General features: G+C 38.2%; 1 protein-coding gene across 3 annotated transcripts in view; it reads left to right on the top strand.

Annotated features, from left to right (window-relative positions):
- The window catches only part of Mbo (nuclear pore complex protein Nup88), a 65,555-nt gene that overhangs the window by 28,113 nt on the left and 17,107 nt on the right, over positions 1–20,335 (top strand). Inside the window, exons 1-2 of one of the 3 annotated variants that reach the window (XM_072897605.1) lie at positions 14,306–14,458; positions 19,571–19,740. In XM_072897605.1, the coding sequence (XP_072753706.1) occupies positions 14,450–14,458; positions 19,571–19,740 (179 nt within the window). In that variant the 5' untranslated portion in view covers positions 14,306–14,449. Of the gene's footprint in view, positions 1–14,305; positions 14,459–15,166; positions 15,234–19,570; positions 19,741–20,335 lie in introns of those variants that run through there. The other 2 variants (XM_072897604.1, XM_072897603.1) reach the window with 2 other exon arrangements.

Below are 20,335 nucleotides of genomic sequence, written 5' to 3' on the forward strand. Positions count from 1 at the left end.
AAGAGGACGATTTCGAAAAGAAGAGTTTTTCCACTCGAAAAATTAAATCATTGAACGTTCTATCTTTCAGACCTCATTAAGATTGTCGCGAGAAAACCGCTGGCAAAAATCTTGCAAAAAAATGTACCTCTCTCTCTACTTACAAAAAATAAAAAATACGCTCTCTTCATTATTTTTCGATATATAGAAAATACCCTCCATCGTTTTACCATCCTTTTTTGATCTTATAAAAACACATATTCTCTCATTATTTAATTTATTTAAAAAAAAAGCAATACATAGGGAAACAAGAATTAGAATATATAATAATTGAAGACTTACATATAATATATACTCTCAAGTGATAATTCAAGAAAATAGAGAAAAGCGCTCCGATTGGAATGAATCTATCTGACGTTCGCGTTATTCGCGCTTCGTGTGTGTTAGTTCGCACACGTAAGTGTCATCGCTTTTCACGGTGATCCGGCGGCGATGGCTCACCAAATCCCTACAGAGCCACGTAGGTAGCCTCGGGTCTCCGTATACGAACCCATTATCAAAATGGGCTCGTTTCTTACCCGGACTTGTCTTCATCCTCTTATTGGAATTTCTTTCGTTCCTGTTACATTACTCCCGTTCGTTCGTTGGTTCGTTCATTTCGTTACCCCCTAATGCCACGAATCACTGATAAATTAGATACATTCATGCGAATCGTGACTTTGTAAATGGCAAGCGATAATGGCTTTCGTATTAAACATTTACAAAATTATAAACTTTTATTTATTTACACGAAATATCTGTGAAAAACAAATTAAAAGAAAGTTTTGTATATTGAAAAAAAAAATATATTTAATATTCTTACAATGATTAGTATTAACATCAATATTATTACATTAATAATACATATAATTTAATTAATTGACAAATGAAATATACATATATTGCAAAATATTTCAAATTGATGATATCCAAAATGTGTTAATAATTCTTAGAGACGATTATTTAATGCAATGTGATCTTATAGTTTGCCAAGTAATGGATTATTGCCTCGACCATAAGACCGCCGGTCAGTCCCTTTTATAAAGCATTCCAACCTTGTTCCAAGAATCCCACAGGAATCCCAGCTGCCCTCCATCCTAGTGGACGGAGACCCTCTCTCGACCTAGCTCGAGATCGACGGCCTCGAATGTCTCTTCTGCGCGCTATCCTCTTTCGCTTTGCTACCTTGCTATATGTTTACTACCCGAAGATAATACGATCAAAGCCCCCTGTGTATAAATTTATGCTTGGCACGTTTGCACGAGTGAAATCATCTGGTAACACGAGGCGAAAGTGCCACCGTGCTCTTAGAATTATCGCTACCATTATGAAAAATAATCCATCGAGTAAGAAGATATCAATTTCTAATATCAATAATTATAATGTTTTAACCCTCGTTTTTAAGGATAAATGTAATCAGTGATAAGAAAAATGCAATACATTTTTAATATGTACTTATTTTGTCATTGTATATTTTATCATTCACTGATTTAACAGAAACGCAACATATTTAATGATATAAAAAATGATGAGACACATTTATAATATAATAAAGTAAATAATTAAATAATAATTGAAATAATCAAACATATTGTTTACATTGAATAATATAGAAAGGTTTGTATTTAGTAGATATCAATAATTTACATTTTTATTCATTGCACTTATATGCTTTCTACAAAAAAAAATCGGTTTATTAATTATTTCCTAAAATATGTCACATTTTAAAATGAACTATGTCCTGGCAGAGAAAGCACAAAGGTATCTCTGATTACAGAGCGTTTGAAGAGATATTGCCATTCGCTGGCCACTACACGACCAATCGAGGGTCGTTTCTACCCCGAACTCCTGAATAGCCTTCGAACCGTAACCCTCATGACCCCAACCCCATCGTTCCGGATGCAACAGGTGATATCCTTTCTCGATATCAGACCCATATGCCGTGCTGCAACGTCTCCCCGATAGCTCTCGCTAGAAAGATTAATTTATACAGTTTGCATTAATTAATATTCTCTTTGCTAAATTTAAAGAGATGAGTTCTTTTGGCATAAAAGCTTACTTTGCCTACATTGATTATTATGTCAAACAAGGAACAATTGTATAACATTTTACTAATTATTAAAAAATAAAAGAGAACAATATAATGCATATTACGTGATAAATATTTTGGAAAAAACAAAATATTGCATATTTTTTAAAAATTATTATAGCCGTCATTATATGTGACATTATATAAATATTATCTATTTTATATAATCTGTTTTATATTATATTATCTGTTCCGTATATTTTACTCAATTATTATTACAACAGATGTTACGATATTATTATCCAATAATCAGTAATAATTCGCGTAAACTTTGACGCAATTATTATAAAAATCGATATTACAATATGAAATTTGGATACGACGATTCGAGTGTAACGTCTTGTTGGAATCATCTCTAACAATAAGTTGGCATCTGGAAGTAAAGGATCAATGCTTTGGCAATGATTTATGCTGGCAGAGCTCGAGATGACGTAGTCGTTTTTCGAAGTCTGTTTCCGATATACCGGAGATCATTAATATTTTAATACGTCTGTCATTCGTTCAACGACGAAGGAGGAGGAAAACGCAGGGTCGCTTCTAGCGTAATCGAGGTTTCAATAATTACGTCACTCGCAGACGCGCCCTGCTTTTGATTCATAGCACAACAGAACTGCGAAACCGGTGGGGTGATCTCTTTGGATATAATCGGAATTCAATTAAACTATTAGCATCAGGCTTTCTCTGCCTTGGTAGGAGAGGGTCGTGGAATTTAATGCGATGGAAGATCGAACCACATTGACAAACGTCTGGAGAAAGGAAATACTGTCTCTCGGACGAATATTTTAGTAATCAAATAGCGAATATTCTTGGTACATTGAAATGTAATTGTCTACTACGTCAAAATATGTATATCTTCTCTACCGTATATGTTATATTGTACATTGTCTTCGAAAATCCATGATGTATATGTATAAATAACATTTTATCTTTATGATTTATGATTAGATCAGTTTCCCCGCTGATCCGGATAATCTCTTGATGATTCAATACTACAGAGACAACGATATTAATATTTCATTGCAAAACAATTTTTCATGTACTACCCTCATTGCAACCTACATTTCTTATTGATCTGAGAATTAAATGCTAGTCTCTCCCAATTCCTCTGATTCGTCAAACGACAGTCGTGAATCCAAGACTAACTTCCAAGTAGACACGAAGCCGGGGGAGATCACTTAAGCTGACATGGGTGAAGGATATTTCTTCGCATGCGCGTGTATATATCGGTGTTTATACACGTTTCGTAAGTTTTTGGGGGAGTAAGGTTTAGGATAACCGAAGCATCAATATACAGAGCACGAAATTTCAGTGACGACGCAGAGAAAGAGAGAGGAGGCGAGGAATTGCCGAGGGAGTATCCGCCAAGCACCATACATCATACGTAATGTCTGCATTCGATTCTCTCTTTATATTATATCTTTATACGTGGATAGATAGATTTATGTCACATGTGACGAGCGCGAAGAACAAACTTGGACATTCAGTCCAGGCTCCTACGCGATCTTAAAGACGAGACAAAAATTGGCAGAGCTTATTCTCTACATTTTTCGTTTCACTCAAGCAAGCAAGACTATACGCTGTCTTTATTAATCGACTGGACAATATATTCTTATTGAATTCTTCCAGAGGGAAAAGTGCGTGCATTCGAATTTTAAACAACTATAAACAATTGGTCATAAATATAAATCAGGAATTATATTTTATAAACTATATTTTATTTATAATTTGAGATTTTAATTATATGTATATCTTTATTGTTTTATTTGAAGATGCGATATAATTAAAACAAAATGAAGAAATTAATTAATATTTCGGTGAATTTACAGTGAATTAATTTTTAGGCGATATAATGCACAAGTGTATTATGTAAGTATTAATTTTCATTAATCGGACGCTTTGAATTATTGATTTTGGTTGCAAAATAGTCGATATACATATGTACATACAGAGAAACACATTTAATGGCAATCTTCCGATTATAGAAGTAAGAGTGTCTGGCGATGAAGTAACGGCAACTGATTTGAATTTTACGGCGGTTCTGAAATCGAGGATGCCGAAGCGTGGAACGTAATTTAAATTATAGCACCTATCTGTACATAATTTATGCCCTTGTTTTCTTGGCAACGCGCTATACCATGTCTACTTTGGATAAGAACGCGTTTCGCGGAAAATCGACGGCCGCGTTAGCAAGGGGAAAGGGGACGCAATTTAAATTATCCTGAATAATTTTCGCAATATCCGATCTTTATGGCTCGGAAAATGCGACCGTCTTTCCGTAGCCTATATAACGATTTCCGCCGCCGGATAATGGCCTCCTTAATGCTCCTCCAATCTACCATTTGGCGAAATTTTACAAACGACATTCGAATTTAATAGCTCTGTGCCTTCGATCTATCACCTCGCTGCCTTTCTCGCGAATAGCTTTAATAATCTTATTATCACACATATATTAATCTTCTTCTAATGGCAAATACGCATATTCCATTCGCGTATCTCATAAAAAAATGTCATTACAAAACGAACAAATTCAAATAAAAATACTATTTCTTTTTCCAACAATTTATCACTTAAAATATTAATTTAATCTCTCTTACGAGAGAGTCTCGGATCAGTCCAGTCGGCGAAACGCGAAGCATCTTTCGTTACATGATGTACGATCGTCGCGGCTTGTACAAAGAACTAATAAAAACGATATCGAGCAGACGACCGATGGGGTGGGAAGAGTACGTCGCTATGGGGAGGGAATGGTTCGCCGCGGTCGAAGGTATATATCTTTGATTAACGACCGCGACACCGGCTATATATAAATACCATAGAGACTACGTACCCGATCAAGCCCTCAGACGCACTCGGCAGCACCCCGCTAACAATAAGAAATATCGCGATGGGTAATTTATTATCGATGGCAAAAAGCGTCAGTCGGCGCATCCGACGGGGGTGAAGGCGGGGGTGTCGCCACCGCCACCGCCGCCACCGCTACCGCCAAACGAATGAACAGTTCGACTGGCCGCAGCGCGTTACGAATGGCTTCTATTTATTACGTATATGACGATCCTGCACCCGTCGCCGGCTCACTTCCGTTGCTAATCTCGCATCCCGAGACCAGAGAAAGAACAGCGTCGTCGATGAACAATCGCCGCGATTTTCATAATCGACCGCCATCGTTGCGATACGATTCTTGTGCGTGGCTGTTTTTTTTTTTTTTTTTTTTTTTTTCTTTTTTTTACGATGAGAAATCGATTGAGATATTGAGGGGGAAGCAAAACGAGCTGAGCTTCTCTGTTGAATAATTTAAGTTTTAGGTCAATGATTCGTATACTTTATCTTTTATGAATTTTTTTATTTCTCATTAAAGAAATCGTGTAGCTATAGACATTGTTTATTTATGATTTATTTAGTAAATTAATTCATCAATAGCTGTTGAATGTGGATAGATATAAGTGCGCGAAGAAATCGCATAAACAAATTGTGAATATGATAATGCGCCTTCGCAATCCGACGCTGTATTTCAACGACGTTTCTCCGACTGCTCGGTCATTTGTTTCCCGAAGCTCTACTCCATTTCACGACAACCTGACGAATGGGGAATATTCCCTATCTCCTATGATTGCTTGAAATGAACGATTTTCACGCCAAAGCAAAATACTGAGGCAATCTACTGTTGCGGAAAGTGCCAGAGCCTTTATTTACGAAATTTCGCTCGACGCTTTTCTTCATCTTCATCAATCTTTTTAATATTCAAATATATATCGACAATATTTTTAATATTTACCGAGAACATCTTTATAACTATATATACTTAAAAATTTTATTTGAGTTGCTAGAAAAAAATGTTTATATCCATTTTTTAAACTTAATATATACAACATTCATTGAATTTAATCATTTAAATCATCAGTTTAAAAATCATCTGCATTTTGAGCATATATTTTATTAAAGAACAATTAAATCGAATCTTTCAAAAAGATAAAATAATAGTATCATTAGTTAAGGGAAAAAAGGTACGAGGAATCTGGTACACATTCTGCAAATTGCGATTTTTCCAGAAAAGGCGCTCTTCGTGGGAGCGACGCGCTTAGTCGCGTATGGTCCGGAATTTCACAGAGACAGACTGAAAGGCTAGGGGAAAACCCTTACGCCTGCACACATAAGAGCATATCGCCGAGAATTTATATTTTAAATCGACTCGCATTAGGAGCGCGCGTTTAGCCGCGGTAAGGCCGCATTCCCTCGTCCGACCGAGAGAATGCACGTGCTACGTGAGCTTCCACACGTCGTATCAAACGCGCGTAATAACGTGACAAATGGCCACTTTACGTGGCGACTACCACGGGGACATTCTTGCCTGCGGGCATTATGTTTAACGTTTGACGTTGCTCTCTTTAAGCCACCGGGGACGGTCTTTCTTCCCTTTGTCTTCCATTGTCGTACCCAAGCCTCTTTTAAGATTAAAAGGATGCAAAGAGCGCGACAACTTGTTCTTTAGTCATCCCGACATCTACGGAAACAATAAGCGAAAACTGCCAATGCGAGATGTTCTACTAAGTCTCGTAAAATTTACTCGGTTCAGGTTACTCAAGATCAGAATGCCGCATTTATTCGTAGACGGAGATTTTTAACAGATTCGATTTTTCAATTTTTTTTTTTTTTTTTTTTTTTTTTTTCCACGAAAAACTATCATCCGTCACGGCTTCTTCGCATTTCATATTAATATGACATTGATATTATTATCTTTATAAAACTTTTATTTCAAATTTCAACCATTCCCTCGTGATTGTTATAAGAAATCAAGCACCAAACTTTTGATTTACATATATCAAGCTTTTAAAATAAATCTTGGCCGGACGCACACGGGAAGTTACCTGTTACACGCAGGCTGGAAATTAAACTAGGATGCTCGTGTTCAGGATGCGCACGTGTCCGCTCGTAAATGCACGCGTACGGAACTCACGAGATATTTTACAATTACTGCGAAATCCATTAAGGCGAACCGAAATAGCGGCGAAGCAGAGGAGCCACGTGTACATAGACGCGTAAGAGCGCGCAGACGGAAATTCACGAAACGACGAGAAGTTCTTGCAGAGTTATACGGTCTTCTCGTCGTCCTCGCGGTGAGCTAAGTCACGTCGTGGACTAGTTAGGAGAACACGCCCCGCGGAACTTGCGATATTTATGTTCACTCGTTCGTTTATCTTGCTATTTGTTCGCACTTCATTTTGAATGCTAATCTGACAAGGCCTCATTAACGATAAGGATGTACGTACGGAATCGTTGCCTGTAGGATTTCTTTAAATAAATTTGCTTTAAATAAACTGTTAAGACGACATAAACACGAAAATCAAAAGTACCCGTTGAAGTTTCGAACAAAAATATCTTTTTGAAAAATAGAATACGTAGGTCGAATTATAGTCAGCCATTGAAAGAAACGCTATGATAATACAATTATGAAAGATACAGTAAATGCAACTTAATATGATATTAAATTAACAATAATATGTTTACTGATATTGCAGAAAACTGTCAGGAATATTTGATTTTTACGACAAGATATATATCTGAATCTATATATCACACACAAGAATATATTTTTTTGATATTTTCTTTTCCCTTAAAGTTTTCTTGGCTTCTCGATTTATTTGTTGGCGAAAATTAAGAGATCTTCGTATATTGTATACTAAAATGAAAGCCAGCCTGATAATAAGATTCAGCCACAATACAGGGAACATTTCGCAAGGTGTTTAGGAAAGGGCCTAAAATACGACATTCGCACTGTGGTTTTAACTCCTGGTTATATTCTCAGCTAGGAGATTGCTAGATTCAAGCGAACTATATCTGTCTGCACATATATATACATATATATCGAGCGTGTATTACAAGGAAACCCCGTACTTTTTGGAATCTCGTATATTCGCGATTTAAAAACTAAAAGATATTGCGAGATATTAATAGGATGTAGCAATCAATTTTAGATTTATCGTAAAATATTTTATTCTAAATATTTCTAAAATATTAATTATAACATATTTTTATTAAGTTAAACAAGTGTTTAACAAGACACGCCAACATATGATGATGAGTTGTATAATAAAAAATATACTAGTAAATATAAAAATATATTAATAATAGGCAAAACTCTTGTTCGAAATGTCGAGGCTTCACCTCGAGTTTCTTCGCACGAAAAATGTATTTCTCTCTCGGTTGATAGAAACACAGTCGCGGCCAGGATATTACATATCACAACAATGTGCGCGGACTGGCGCGTAAAAAACACGGTGTTTTCGACAAAGCCGGAAAGCAGTAGGAATTGCGGATCCAGTCCGGCGATGGCTCGGGAGGAGTCGCGCGAATAAAAGGGAAATGTATGGAAGGAAAGATCTAATTTGTTCCTGTCGGGTCCACTTTTGGATGCGTAGGTGGTGGTTTCTGGGGGGCCCGGGGAGAGGAGGTTTCAGGAGGAGAGATGAGGTTCCAGGGGGCGAAGAGGGTGGAGCGGAATTAATATTCATAAGCGTCCAGAGAGAGGTCTCGAGGGCGGGGTCAACTTACATGTATCTTTCGCTACTGACCCGAGCCACCGGCGCGATAACGGTCGGGAATTAAAATACTGCCCGCAGGTTTTAACCCTTCTTCGTCGTTCGGGGTACGGGCGAGCGCGCGCGCGGACGTGTCCCTCCGACCCTTGACGGCAGCGGAGATGCGCGTAGTGTTTCCACTCGGGGAAATCCTTAAAACTTCGAATGTAACGTCCGCGGCAATCTTTTCCGGAATCTACTTGCTATTGTCCCGTGAAATGTAAATCTGGATTAAAGAGCGCCGTGTGTTGGGAGGAAGAGAAAGAGACAGGTCCGACCCTGGATCTCGCATATTCGGTCAGAGAATTCGTAACGCGCGGCGGAATGCATTTTCTTCGGACGTGCATACGTGCTCAAAATGCGTCACGAGCGGCAACTAGTCTGCCCTATCTGAATAATAATTTTGATATTAGATTCAAAAACTCTATACAAAATATTATAATATGTTCTAGAAAATTAATTTTCAAGATTATGGACAATACTATATTTTAGACAATATGTTAAGGGTTTATTTGCGGAAATATATTAATAAAAGATTAATCGATATTTTTGTCAAATTTTTATATAGTTAAGTCGTAACAATTTATGTATAAAACTACTCTATATCAACATACGAGGCAAAAATATGTCAGCAATTTTATTTCGATCATTTCAGAAATAATCTTCGTAGTGTATGGCGCGTGGGTATTATTCCAGATCCGTAGACACATTAAAAAGACCGAATGTTATTTGCGGAGTTTACTCATCGGATATCATTAACCAAGGTGACTCATTGAACGCGAAGTGACACAGCAGCGCTAAGGACGTCTCGAAGACGACAAGGCTAGCTGACTGGATGAGGCAGCGCTTCCTACGGTACACAATTAGTCCTCGGGTATTAATCCTGCCCGCTGGCCGTTATCCGACAGGATATTATGCCGCTGGAGGCGGCGAACAATGCGGATTATACGGGGAAAACGCTTCGATAGCGTTTCTAATACAGAATCCACGTGGGCGGCGATGGTAGTGTGGTAGCGGGAGGAATATGCCGTCCTCGTAAACGTTAGCCCACGGACCGACTTAACTTGGCTGGCAATAATAAAATGATATAGGAGGCGAAATATGCATTTAAATTATCGCCCCGCGATAATAATTTGCATACCGCCGCGCGGCACCTCTCCGCCACTTCGATGGGCCCCCGGTTCGCTTAGTTTAGCCCCGTTTAATTTAAATAATACTTCTCGGCGCGGGAGGGAGGCCGAGGCTGAGGCAAGATATACATAAAATCGCCATAACATTATAAATTATAACTGATACGGCTTATATATATCGCGAGAGCGAGAGCTTTGGCCTTCTCTCGTTTCTACCCCTATCTCTCTTCTTTTTCCTTTCCTCTTTCCCTCTTTTATGCTTTTCATCGTCTCTCCTATCGCCGTCATTTCGTACATCGTCGTACAAAGATGCGCATTCGAATTACGGACACCTAAAGGACTCCTCGCCTGATTAAGGTGCGCCAAATGAGACCCCTCGATTCCCGAACCATTAATTTCAAATTGCGGGAGCAGAAAGAGATCGAAAGTTAACCTTCGAGGAAAGAGATGATTCTTTTCCAAAGAATAATTACAAAGCAATCTTTTTTTAACGATTTAAAATTTATTTTAATTTAAATAAGTTAGTATATTTTTAATAGATTTATAAGTGCATCTTATCAACTTGTAAACTTATCAGCTTGAGTTGCCTCTTCAACACGAAAAATCCATAAAAATAAAATATTCACGTCGTCATTCCGATTAGTCTAATAACAAGTCGAAAAATTAATAAACCGCCATTGAATCGAAGAAACTCGAATTCTATGATAATCAAATGGCGCGGCCGGTCATCACAATGGGCAATATGAATTTCTCCTCTTCATCTCACCGGCGATTCTACGCTGCCAGTTTTATTCGTACGAGTGAAACATGCCCCCCCCCCCTCTCTCTCTCTCTCTCTCTTTCTCTCTCTCTCTTTCTCTCTCTATACTTTAAGAAATAGATTATTATTTCATCAAGTATGTATATAGAGAGAATAACATATAGAGAGACAATTGGAGATGTTTACATAATTGCGTAATGTGAGGGCAGTTAGTGTCGCAAAAATTATTTACTCTCTTCACGAATTGTAAAAATATGAAAAATTAAAAAAAAACGATTGTTAATGAAATCTTTTACGCAATTTAAGATTTATTGCTCAATTTTTTTTCGAGTGAAATTTCATGAAATCTTTATTTTATTTTATTTAGCATATATTAGACTTTAATTAAATATCAAGATATGCTATTAATAACATATAATACTAATAAGAAGAAAGCGATCGTATTTATTAAATTGATAAAATCCGTAACATTTCATCATCACACATACTTTTCCTCTCGTTGATTGCGCTTGACAAAAGTGCCGCGGACGCTCACCCATCGTCGTGCCAGCCAGACCACGCAATTCTGCAAAGTATGCAGATCTAAGAATTTAAATGGCCGCCCTATATCGCCCGCATAAAATGACGGACACAATCGCGCTCGTAAACCACTATATTAAAATTCTATATTGTCCCGTCACCTAACCTTCCACTCCCTCTTTCCCTCTGCCGCACATTGCCTCGTCTGCCTCGTTTACCACGCGTTCGCTTGTCTCACCCTTGCACGAGGGTCCAGGCTGTAATCTTCCGCGCCCACCTACTGATCCTTACATTGTACGGAGTTTGCCGACTATTCACCGGACGTGGAACATTCGCGTTTATGTACGTGACGCGGTCATGTATGCAGGCATTGGCGCCTCGCGGTCGAAGTATAAAATAAGCGGGCACGTCTACTTCCGGAAATGAACTGGAAAAGCGACGGATATCGTCGTGTGATAAGACAAGAAAATTGCAGTGTGGACTGCTACGCTTCTTTTAGTTATTAAGAGAGATAATTAAACGGACTTGTACTCGCGTCCGTCATGTTGTAAGAAATAATGAATTTATTAGATCAGTGAAAGAGTTTAATTCTTTATTTGAATCATTTGATTAACATTATTAATATTATCTTTATTTATAGGTATATTTTATTATATAGAATAATATATCATACATTATCATTATTTAACATCTACGGTTTATTTGTGAATCAATTAACTTATGCATTATTGATCAAATAAAATATATACAGGATAATGTTGTATACATAATCGAGGAGAACCTACATTCGAAAATTTTTCAAAATTATTATTGAATTAATATTGAAATATAAAATATGTTGATAATTTTTGAATTTATATTAGGCCAACAATATATGTGCGATATAATTTATAGTCAAATATGTCAATAGTAAAAATCGATAATACACATTTTAATAAAGGAGCATCATAATACGCGGCTGCAGTACTGACTTTGTTGTCTTTGCGACCGTTCACCGGACATTCGCGTTTATGTGTATGTCGTAGTCATGCATGCGGACATTGGCGCCTCGGTTCTTGGATGCCCGGCTGGAGGACGTACGCATAAAGTATGCATATCTCCACTTCAGAAAATACGAGTATATCAACCGCAGAGGCGCCGGTAGATGACCGGACAGTGCGCAGCGACGTCGAAAGGAATTTTACTTCACCGCTGGTGCACGATGATGGAATTCGCGGCTCTTTCTTCGCATAGACATTACATTCGACGGATGTACGGGAACAATTCATACGAACAAAACATTCTATAAATATAGAAGGGAAATTTTAGTACTCTCTCTTCTCATTCCCTTCTTCTCTCTCCGTTAATATCTTGAAAAGCAATCTCTCCGCGAATGTTACCTCGCTTTCTAAATCGCATGATTTCGCTTGCGCGAGATATAATGTACGTAACTTCAATTGTAATAACACCGAATTGAAAAGAATTAAAAGAGAATGACAAGACGGCAGCGGCATCGAGTCAGCTGACAAACGCAAAAGATAACATTTCGAAAGGGTGATATCACGAAACCATATAAATAACCGTCGTAATTGCAGGAGGAAAGGACGTGCCCACGTGATATAGGCGAATTCTTTCGCGAGAGAATGCCAGAAGCGTGTGAGGGACGAGGAAAAGAGCGACTGTAATGGCAATTACGTTCGCGCGTATCGCTGATTCACGCGTGTCTCACGTGTCTCACGTGTGTGTACGCAACGGTGAAAGCGTACGCAATAAGTTAATCGCGTTAGCGGCTCGCTTGATTAAACGAGCGATCAGCCTGATGGCTGTCCGCCGCGCCGTGGGCGCGGTCGGGCATTAATACAAAACTCGATTGTCATTCGTCGCCTGCGATCCCGCATCCCCTGATTACATCGATTCATTAACTGTGGCGGTTACCCTGCCGGCCGCGTTACCCTAGCGGAGCGTTATTCCGGCCTCGAAAATCAACTGACCTTTATCAACGTCCCGTCGAGAGGACCAAAATTGTCCGCACGCAATGTGCAACGGTAAATGATTGCGATCTTGAAATTTTATTTAATACAATTATTATATTTTTCATATGCGTATAATATTATATATAATTATATATAATATTTAATAGAATTTGAAACTATTAATCAATAAAACATATCGTTTTTATTAATTAATATTTTATTTTATTTTATCGACGAACAATATTCAATAGCAAGATTTTACTTCGAGCTCAAACATTCGCAATTAATACTAAATATCTTAAGGTATGCGAAGGTAAACGTTATATGTTTATAAAACATCTCAATAGTACAAGGTTATTGAAACGGTAAGGTGGGGATCTGTTATTGACGAAGCCCGAAAAGACTCAAAATATTATTCAGTCGATCGTCAACCTTTAACTGAAAAGGTCGTGCGAGACTAACTAATGCGAAAAGCGGCATAATCCGAAAGGTGGTATATTATACGTATATCATAGTAGTAGTACGAATATTTATGTCGTATTTGATAGTACGGATATCTAGTTTACTGTAATCTATAACTCGTGACAAATGAGTTTGAAAGAGAATATTATCTATAAATATTTTATTTATTATGTAATACTGATGGCATTTATAAACGTAACTTATACATATATACGAAATAGTATTAATAGATTACGCACATGCATTATACGGCACATAAAATTGTAAACAGAATTTTGTCTTAAATTTTTTCGCAAATAATAGATCGTTTTAGGCGCAGTTAACGATTTTTATTGACCTTGATGTTACTTGAATTTAAAAAAAAAAAAAAAAGCAAACATCATATCACTTTTATATATTTTAAATAAGATATAAACCGGAATATCAATGTTATGCTTATCTTCCGTTCATTTTTCGAAACACGACTTGTGAGACTCGATTAATAATCCTGGATTGATCCAGCGTTTGTTGAGCTCGACATGACGAGAGGCAACGAAATGAGACGGATTTCGACGTCGACGAATGACGCCCTCGTGCATTTAAAAGTTTTCTCCTCGTTAAGACGTATTCCCCGGGGTCGTCGTCGACAGAATCTAACGAGAGAATGCCATGTTCCGCACTGTTTCACCCTCTCTCCCTCCTTCTCTCCCCCTCTCTCTCTCTCTCTCTGTTTTTCTTTTGCTGCTAGAAACACATTTATTAACGGCAGCTCGGCTCATCCCGCCACTAAGTACCGGTAAGAGAGTACTCTCTATTGCTCTTCCTCTTACCGAGAGCCTTCATTCACTTTGGGTCGGCTGTCTGTCGTCCCGTTCAGGGGCAGAGAAAAAAAAAGACGTCACATTGTCGGCGCCTTATTAATTCGGAGGCGAGGGTCGAGGGGCAGAGGCTGCAAGCATCAGGCGAGAATGCTCAAGGTGTGTCGCAGGGTGGAGAGTCCTTTGAAGAAATTAAAAGAACAGAGGGTATAATGTGAACACATCCATTTCCACAACTGTCTCTTCGCCGTCTTTCTCTTTTCTCTTTTTCTTTCTTTCTTGTTTCTTTCTCTCCTTCTTTATCCTTCCTCCTGCGAGAAACAGAATCCATTAACATTGCGCGAACTCTCGCTAAGCACCAGTCAGATAGACATCTCAAGTCTTGTCACGGTTTCTTAAAATCCGACTTATATTCCAAGCTATTTTGACCCGTTCTCTTTAAATGTTTTCTCTCACGAATCCTTCTCGAATCTCTTTCTTTTTTTTTTTTTATTTTTAATTCGTTGGAAAATCGTAAAGTACCTACTGTTGCTCCTGATTAGTAATAATAATTTCAATTATTGGTTACCCTCTAAAATTGTGTTTATAATAATCATATATATATATATATATATTTAATAGAATTTGAAATTATTAATCACGTATTGTTATTGACGAATATTCAATAGCTTCAAGGTAGATTTTATTTCGAGCTCAAACATTGGCAGTTAATATTAAATATCTTAAGGTATGCGAACGTAAATGTTTCATGTTTACAAAACGCTTCAATAGTACAAGGTTATTGAAACGGTAAAGTGGGGATGTGTTATTGACGAGGCTCGGGAAGACCCGAAATATTATTCAGTCAATCGTCAACCTTTAAGTGAAAAGGTCGTGCGAGACTAACTAATACGAAGAGCGACATAATTCGAAAGATGATGTTATGTGACATGATGTACGTACATACACACATATGTATATATATATATATTTATATGCGCTTTCTGCATTACAAAATACATAAAATATTTATAGATAAAATTCTCTTTCAAACTCATTTGTCACGAGTTATAGATTACAGTAAACTAGATATCCGTACTATCAAATACGACATAAATATTCGTACTACTACTATGAAATACGGTATAATATACCATCTTTCGGATTATGCCGCTTTTCGCATTAGTTAGTCTCGCACGACCTTTTCAGTTAAAGATTGACGATCGACTGAATAATATTGAGTCTTTTCGGGTCTCGTCAATAACAGATCCCCACTTTACCGTTTCAATAACCTTGTACTATTGAGGTGTTTTATAAACATATAACGTTTACCTTCGCATACCTTAAGATATTTAGTATTAATTGCGAATGTTTGAGCTCGAAGTAAAATCTTGCTATTGAATATTGTTCGTCGATAAAATAAAATAAAATATTAATTAATAAAAACGATATGCTTTATTGATTAATAGTTTCAAATTCTATTAAATATTATATATGATTATATATAATATTATGTGTATGTGTGTATGTATGTACACCATGTCACATAAATTGATAAAAATATAACTTATTGCTATCGTTATTGCCATTGTAGGTGAAATATATACATTTCTCGCTATCATATTTTAACAGAATATATATATATATATAATATATGCACTCAGTTTCCAACTTTGGAGCTATATCTCTTTTGGACGTTGCCGTTTGAATGGCGTGCACCCCTCGTGTACATTTGTATCAATTCACATTCGGTAATATTTGCGCGTTTCTGCGAACCCGAAAAGAGAAGTACGACCCCATTCCCGCGTGAAGAGCGGTCGTCATAATGTAAGGCATCTGCGTAAGGATGGCAAACGAGGATGTTAGCCGAATAATGCAAAGCAAACCCTAGCTGAGATATAGTCCGGCATTTGTTCATATTAAGGCGCTGTCATGGCTCGCAATGTTCGCGGGTCACCCCTCGTTCTCCTTCCTCCGCCCCCTTTCTATCCGCGACATTTCGGCCGCGTGCCTGCGTGTATGTTTTGAAATTATATAGCGCGAGAACGCCCGACGTCGTTAGTCAACTCGTGCCGCATCTCTCGCTGTTAACTATGTGTATCTTGAGCACCCGTTACATTGCCATTTGTCAGGTCCGCTTCGTCGTACATGCGCAATTTCGCGCGTTAAATCGCGCAGCCAGCGCGATATTTCGGCCGGCTATGACAACTCGCGTCTGGGATTTGTCTTAGACCGATGTTTGTGAAGCAAACAACAAATAAACGCTACAATGTGAAAGGAATACATTGTCAAAGATCGCGAAAGTTGCGTCTCTTCGCATCAGCCAAAATATAATTTGCGCTACGTTTACAAGCGCCAGCTTACCAACAAACAAACATATATATATATATATATATATATATATATATATATAATTTCGTATATTTAAAGATGGATTTCGTAGAGGAATAATATCCGAGAAAGTAGTAAGGAAATTTTATGTCCAAATCAATGATCGTCACTCTGGAATTGTCCTTGCCATTCAGTTCGACGAGAAGCGAAGTTGAGACTTGTCGTTTGGCAGGTAGACTTTGATCATAAGTGACACGCGCGACTTTACGGTAAACCTAAGTTCTAAACTAATAAGGCAACATGCGGATGGCACGATCGGGGTGGGGGGGAGGGGAGGGAAGGCGAAGGTAGAAACGGCGATGGAAGCAGAAGGGTCCAAGTTTCATGGAGCTACGAACCGAGTCACCGATTACGACGTTGATCGTCTACGAGAGACAACCAAATTGGATAAGTTGAAGGAGTGGAATCTTCTTCGTTGCCTATGTGGCTCCTATTAAACTTCTAAAGATTTAATTCAGATTTTTAATTTCCACGTCGTTAACTTTCATATATTTTAAAGCAGTATTGTCGTATCGAATGTTAATATCGAATATCTTTTTATTTCTGTATGTATATTTTAAGCTTTTAAAAACTTTTTTTATTAACAATTCTTATATATATATATATATATATATATATATATATATATATATATCTTGATTTTAAACAGAATAATAATCATCTGTTATAAGCTATATCAAACTTTAAATGTTATAATATTATTCTTTACTTTGAATTTATTATTTTCAGTTTATAAATATTTACATACAGTCCTTCTTCCGTCTACGAAATGTTGAAAGCGAAAAAGAAAATTATCGCTGATAGAGCACTTACATTATTCGTTTTCCAGTTCGAATTTTCACGTCGAAAGAGAACGAAGAGCAGAGCGCGCGCTATACATAAGTGGTTGGCGTCGGGTGTAAATTTGCATTGAACGAAATGAGGCGCTATGGGGCATTCCAGTCCGAAGTTAATAGCTTCCCAACGATTAACTGTATCCCTCCACCCACCTACCACCCGTGCCCTATACCCTCTTTATTCTCTCTCTTCTCCGTTCATCCGCCACTCGCGCTCGCCCTCTCGCAACCCTCATTCTCTCTCTCTCTCTCTCTCGTCCTCCACACATGTCCTTCTTGCTCCTCTTGTCGCACGCGCCATGTCCTAGCTACCTATATCGTTCCTCCTAATAATGTATGTCCTAAAGGTCGCGAAATAACTGACTTCGTCGGTCGACGAATATCGCGAACGATCATCGACCGATCGAGTCACTAAATCGTAAATTAGTCATAGAAAATTACACAATGACCGCGATCGATACTAGAAGGTCCGTCTTTCCATCGTGACAATTGTGACTTTTGCCGGCCTGGCGGATCATTGATGGCACGTGGGGGCTGGAAAAGGCAGCGCCACTGCGGCAGCCAATAGTTTCCAGGCGCGTAAAGGCGCCACGGGGGTTATAGGGCATAATTTAGTGGACAGTTTGATATACAAACAATCTTTAATGAAATTCTTGGTGTTCATTAATAACGCATTACAGCCTCGCGCGCCAGTGTGTCGGCATCGGTACCCGGGAATCCCACGCTGTCTCTCTCGCTCTCTTTCCCTCCCGCTCTTTACCACCCCCTTTTATACCCTTCCATTTTCCTGCTCATACCGCTTCCGTGCCACGCGTACCATCGTCCGACACCCTTTATCGTCCTGGCTTTCAACCAACCCTTGCTCTCTCCGCCAGAATATCCCGGATGAATCAACGTGCGAATATGTTACACATTGTCACAGTGGTACTCGATTTTTTATCGATTATACGAGCACAAATCGACAAACATATTGAAACATATTGAATTTATATTATAATTTCTCTATCTAAGATAGAGGACTCTGAAGGATTTAGTGGAATAAATAATGTTATTTTATATGAAAAGAATTTATTTTCTATCAAAAAGTATTCTACAGAGAGAGAATATTATTAAAATATATTATTTTTATTTTGAAATATCAGCACATGCCTTATGCGAGCCTCTTTCACTTTTCATTCCGTCTTTACGTTTTCGCAACACCACGTCGAACAAGAGACGCAACGATACTCGATATATCGAGACGAAAAAAAAGTCTCCCCCATCAGAGAAACCCGGGAAATAACCAGCCTCTGGGTAGGAAAAAAAAAAAGTAATTGCCCCTTGATACACGCCGATACCCCACCTGCGGGGATGCCGCCTCGTAATGATGTTCGCGTTGGCGAACTTAGTTCGAAATTAAATATCGGAGCAAGAAGAACGACGGGGGTGGCGGAGGAGAACGTCGAGGAGGAATCGGGAGGTTGCGAAGGGAGGGGTGGACGACGTTGTGCACCTGCCTTTTCCCGGGGCGGCATGATAAAAATCAAACTGGAAAACAAACGAGAAGCGGGATCGTATTATAAAGTTTTTTAATCGATAGACGATGCGCGTCTCGGAGAAAGGGGCGAGAGAGGCGAAAGAGGCAGGAAGACGGGGGAGATATCTCGCGGGTAGAGAGGTAGATGGATAGACTAGGGTGAAAAAAAAAAGAGAAAGAGAGAGGGTCCAAAAGAGAAAATGGCGCGATCGGGCGAGGAATCCTGCGGCGTGCTTACTGGCTCGTGTAATAATGAATTTATACCTCGCGCGGAAACGTTTTCGGGATCGGCGACGTACCACTTTTCTTTCTCGCCTCGCTTGTCTTCTTAAAATTTTAATTAATGGAAAGGTCCTAGCCGATGAAATCTTTATTCAGAAGTCTTTATTTTGTGGATTCAATGATTCAATTTTTTATTACCAAAATTGTGTATTTTTCATAAAAACTCATAACATTGTTAAAAAAGTGAAATAAGATATTTGATAATCGATTATTAATTATTAGAATAAATACTAATTTCTTTTTTTTTGTTTTGTTTTGTTATTATAGTCGCTACAACCGACAGATCCACCAATTTTTGACGTCACGAATGTACTGATAAATGAGACAGCAACGCAGTTGGCATTATGGGGCAATTTGGGCATCGCTCTCATGGAGTTACCGAAACGATGGGGCAAGGACGCCGTTTACGAGGGTGGCAAGGAAGTGATTCTCTGCACGTAAGTACACATTTACATTCAAAATCTTTGTTACTTCTATGAAAATTTTGCTTATCTGCGATAACATCTTAAATATTTTACAAGCAGTAAAAGCCCACTTACTCAAAAGTTTGACTATTTATATTAAATCCGCAATAAAATCTTAAATAGACGATTGCATCGCAATAACAATTGTGCAAATTATATAGAATAACAAGTTATATCTATTATTTTAATCACATCTCTCTCTCTATTCTCGAATCCTTTCAAATTAATATTATAAAACGTACAACAAAATGTTTAACAATTATTTGTGAACGATTTCCCTAAATTTATCTTTGGGAATGTAACAAAATAATGAAATTAGTTATACCAGGATGCTCGATGTCGATGTCGGTGTCCTTGTCGATTCGCGATTCTCAAAGAAACGCATCAAGAAAATCGTAAAAAAACGGAGATAAGATTAGCGACGGATAATAAATTGCGCTATCTGCTTTTCCCCGTGCCATCGCCGTGTCTCTCGTAGGCGTCCTAATATCCTGTAATTAAGAGGGTGTTACGGTGACGCCCGGGAAACCCCTTCGGTCTCCCTCTTATGGAATTAAGGTGGCTTTAC

This window comes from Anoplolepis gracilipes, chromosome 8 (assembly GCF_047496725.1).
Source record: "Anoplolepis gracilipes chromosome 8, ASM4749672v1, whole genome shotgun sequence".
Classification (NCBI taxonomy): Eukaryota; Metazoa; Arthropoda; class Insecta; order Hymenoptera; family Formicidae; genus Anoplolepis; species Anoplolepis gracilipes.